Consider the following 4,444-nt stretch of genomic DNA (forward strand, 5'->3'; position numbering starts at 1 on the left):
TTATATATATTCATCACGAGCTACTAATCCACTTTATGCAGTGTAGAAAATCTAGTGTTTATATTATTGCCTGCTAACTGTATCCAGGTTCAGTTCAGCTACATATATGTTTGCTGCCTCCACAATTCTGAAGCTAACCAGTAGTAACAAAAAATCAATTTCTGGGGCTAATTTACATATGAGTTTATTCATTTTCAGCAAGTGCTCTGTCCTTGGCATAGCTTTCTGCCCTTATATATAACAAACATTTACATAAACCAAAACATTTATAATAAACATGATTTTTATGGCATGTATTCTCGCTCCTAGACTATAACAATCATTTATATATAAAGCAAAACAGGCATTGCATTAACATATAACTTCGCAGTATAGGCCACAGTACATGTAATTAATTATGGCGCCATGGTTGTTGCACTAGAAACGAATCATGTTCATAACTGTTGAAGAAACAGAAAATTACAGAGAAAACTACGACTAGGAGCTGCTAGCAGGGGATGGCTGGGGTGGAGTTGCATAGCAGAAATGACACTGGCATCCTTTGTTGGGGATGCACTTGCCGGTTCCATTGAACTGCTTGTAGCAGTAATGTTGGCATGTGATCTCGTCCACGTCGCACTGGTTGACTATGATGAAATCCGTGCAGTGCAGCTTAGCCTTTGCCAGATCTGCAGATACATAAAAATCACGGTCATGTTTATGACAGACCAAAAGGAGAAGAACACAAATTAGCTGGGGAGCAGTTTTGGATTTCGACAAACTTTAAACCCACGCCGCAAGAATCCTAGAGCAGATCAAGGCGAATTCAGTAACTCGTTTAGTGTTTTGTAAACAGATATCCATTGTCTAGACTAGCCCTCTCAAATAATAGTAACAATAACAATAAACTATCTTTAAAAAAATGTAAACTGGTAGTTATAGACTTATAGTAGTAGTTACCTGGGGATAGGACGAAGAGGACAAGGACTAGGAGTAGAACTTGTGTAGCTCTCATCTTGTATTACAAAGTTTTTTTTCTCGATCTGACCTTGTATTGCAATGTTAGGGGCGTGTATCTCCGTATTGAGAGCAAATATGATATGCCAATGGGTCCTTTTATAGTGAAGGTTTAATTATCTGATTAATTGGCTAGTCATTTTCTCCATTAATTGTATTAATTTTAGTAAATATTTTCTTCATTAATTGTATTAATTATCTTCTCAGTTATTTTATTTTTTGTGGGCAATCTTCTCAATTAATTATATAGTGCTAATTTTAGATGTAATACACTACTACAGATCCGAACAACACTGACGGAACAATTTGTATCAGCCAGTCAGTGCCTTGGGGTCAATGATGACTGCTCTATCACACACAGGCCACTTAATTAACCGGTCAGTAACGAGGAACAACAGTGACCGGCCAACCAGTCGTGTAGACTTCATCGAGGCGTCCTATGAGCAACACATCACCGACGGTCTATCCCGTCGAGACTGGTAGTGATGTTTTACTTGGGGCTGGCATAATACTATGTTGCAATTCTACCAGCCAACTTGGTGCATTACACCATACATACAAGGCATACATACATATATTTGCATACCATATATCAAAAAATATCACTTTCATAGCTAAACAGGTTGAATATATAAAATAACATGCATGCATATATATATGGTAGAGGGAAAGGTGAGACCCGTCCCCCGCATCCCCCGCGCCGCCCTCCCTGGCAACGACGGAGGAACCCTAACTCGCGTCGTGCCGCCACCTTCCAACCCCCACCCCAACCTCGGCGCCATCGAAGGAGCAACCAACAGCGAAGCCGCGCTGGCTCCCAGGAAGGTGGCGGTAGGGCGCTGATGCGGCTTGAACTACGTCGGTATTTTTCCAAAGAGGAAGGGATGATGCAGCACAGCTACGGTAGGTATTTCCCTCAGTGATGAGACCAAGGTTATCAAACCAGTAGGAGAAACATACAACACTACGTGAACGGCACCTGCACATAAAGAACAAAAACTTGCAACCCGACGTAAAAGAGGGGTTATCAATCCCTCCCGGGTAAAAGATAGGTCAAATTTGTAGTAGATTGGATAAATAGATCTCGCGGGAACGCGAGATAAAATAAATAACAATAAATTGCAGCAAGGTATTTTGGGTTTTGGATTAATAGATCTGAAAATAAAAACAAATAAAAATAGATCTCAAAGGCAAATATAATAAAGAGAGACCCGGGGGCCATAGATTTCACTAGTGGCTTCTCTTGAGAAAAATAGCATACGGTGGGTAAACAAATTACTGTTGGGCAATTGATAGAACTTCAAATAATTATGACGATATCCAGGCAATGATCATTATATAGGCATCACGTCCAAGATTAGTAGACCAACTCCTGCCCGCATTTACTACTATTACTCCACACATCGATCGCTATCCAGCATACATCTAGTGTATTAAGTTCGTGGAGAAACAGAGTAATACAATAAGAATGATGACATGATGTAGACGAGATCTACTCATATAGGAATATACCCCATCTAGTTATCCTTAATAGCAACGATACATACGTGTCGTTTCCCCTTCTGTCACTGGGATCATGCACCGTAAAATCAAACCCATCACAAAGCACCTCTTCCCATGGGAAGAAAAATCGATCTAGTCGGCCTAACTAAACCAAAGATTCGAAGAATAAATACGAGGCTATAAGTAATCGTGCATATAAGAGATCGAAAGACTCAAATAACTTTCATGGATAAAAACATAGATCTGATCATAAACTCAAAGTTCATTAGATCCCAACAAACACACCGCAAAAGAGAGTTACATCAAATAGATCCCCAAGAGACTTTTGTATTGAGAATAAAAAAAGAGAGAGGAAGCCATCTAGCTACTAACTACGGACCTGTAGGTCTACAATGAACTACTCGCGCATCATCGGAGAGGCACCAATGAAGATGATAAACCCCTCTGTGGTGGTGTCTAGATTGGATATGTGGTTTCTGGAACTTGCGGTGGCTGGAATTATTTTTCGTCGACTCCCCTAGGGTTTATGGAATATTTGGGTATTTACAGAGCAAAGAGGCGGTACGGGAGGCCATCGAGGTGGGCACAACCCACCAGGGTGCACCTATGCCTCCAGGCGCGCCCTGGAGGCATAGGCGCATCCTAGTGGGTTGTGCCCCCCCTCGGGGCACCCCTCTGATACTTCTTTGGCCCATCGTGTGTCTTCTGGCCCAGAAAAATTCTCCAAAAAGTTTCGCTGCGTTTGGACTCCGTTTGGTATTGATTTTCTGTGAAGTAAAAAACAAGCAAAAAACAGCAAGTGACACTGGGCACTATGTCAATAGGTTAGTCCCAAAAAATGATATAAAGTTGCTATAAAATGATTGTAAAACATCCAAGAATGATAATATAACAGCATGGAACAATCAAAAATTATAGATACATTGGAGACGTATCAGGCGCCTCGGCTAGCTTCGGTCCCCAGCCCATCCTCCCCGTCCGTCGGCTCCCGCCGACCGCTGTGCCCGACACCGGTGCGTCTCTGCCTGTCACATCCCTAGTTCTTGTATGACCTAGACTAGCTAGTCATGTGTGCATCATGTTTAAATTTTAATAAATTTGAAATGGGGACATGTGAAAGCCTCAGAAATCATTTCTGAAAATGACCAAGATAAAAATTTCTTCAAATAGGTCCAAGAAAATATTCATGTTTCTCCCTAAAAATATTGGCCAGAGGTAAAATTCAAACCAATATTTTTAGGAGCTCATAAATATTTATGTTGGGCATTTGGAGTTAATGCAACAACTATTTGCATTGGATTTATATTTGCTATATATTTAAAATAAGTCCAATAATTCTGTAAATTTGTGTGGGGCTCTGGAATAGCTCAACTAGCCCACACAATATTTATCAGAAGCAGTAAATTGATTTAGTTTGAAAAATAAATCAAAAACAAATTACAGAAAATAGAAAACAAACAGAAAATATAAAACAGAGCAGAAGGACTTACCTCCACCCACCTGCGGCCCGCTATTGTAGCCTGTTGGCAGCCCAGCTGGCGGCCCAACCCACCAGCGCCCCCTTGTCATCTTCCTCCTCTGCCAGGAGGACAACCAGGTGCGTGGCAAGCGCTGATGCTGCTCTGGCCACCTCCTGCTTCCCCGGCCCCTTCTAGTGACGCCACAGAGATGCCCCGAAGCCCCTGTCCCCTCTCCCTCACTCGCCGCTCTCTCTCCCCTCCCCTGGCTCTCTCCCTTTAGCTCACCTGAGCGAAGCCGTCGCCGCCGACCAGCGCTCGCGCGGCCACAGCCACCCCCTTGCTCCCCTGACGTGTCCGAGAGCTCTACCACGTCGTCCTCATCTTCTTCACCGAGTCACAAGAGCTGGGTCACCCTGTGATGCCGCCAACATCATCTTCTTCCTCGCCGGTCGCCGGAGATCCTCCTTGCCGCCCCGACTGCTCCG

General features: G+C 43.0%; 1 protein-coding gene across 1 annotated transcript; it reads right to left on the bottom strand.

The window, feature by feature from the left end:
- Window positions 1-418: 418 nt before the first annotated feature.
- Window positions 419-1,054, bottom strand: LOC125529178 (putative defensin-like protein 157). Its single transcript, XM_048693591.1, has 2 exons — window positions 940-1,054; window positions 419-668 (listed from the first exon to the last, which is right to left on the bottom strand). Exons 1-2 carry the CDS (start codon window positions 992-994, stop codon window positions 478-480), a joined length of 246 nt encoding a protein of 81 aa, XP_048549548.1. The 5' UTR covers window positions 995-1,054; the 3' UTR covers window positions 419-477.
- Between the last annotated feature and the right edge of the window lie 3,390 nt (window positions 1,055-4,444).

Source organism: Triticum urartu, unplaced genomic scaffold (assembly GCF_003073215.2).
Source record: "Triticum urartu cultivar G1812 unplaced genomic scaffold, Tu2.1 TuUngrouped_contig_5405, whole genome shotgun sequence".
NCBI lineage: Eukaryota > Viridiplantae > Streptophyta > Magnoliopsida > Poales > Poaceae > Triticum > Triticum urartu.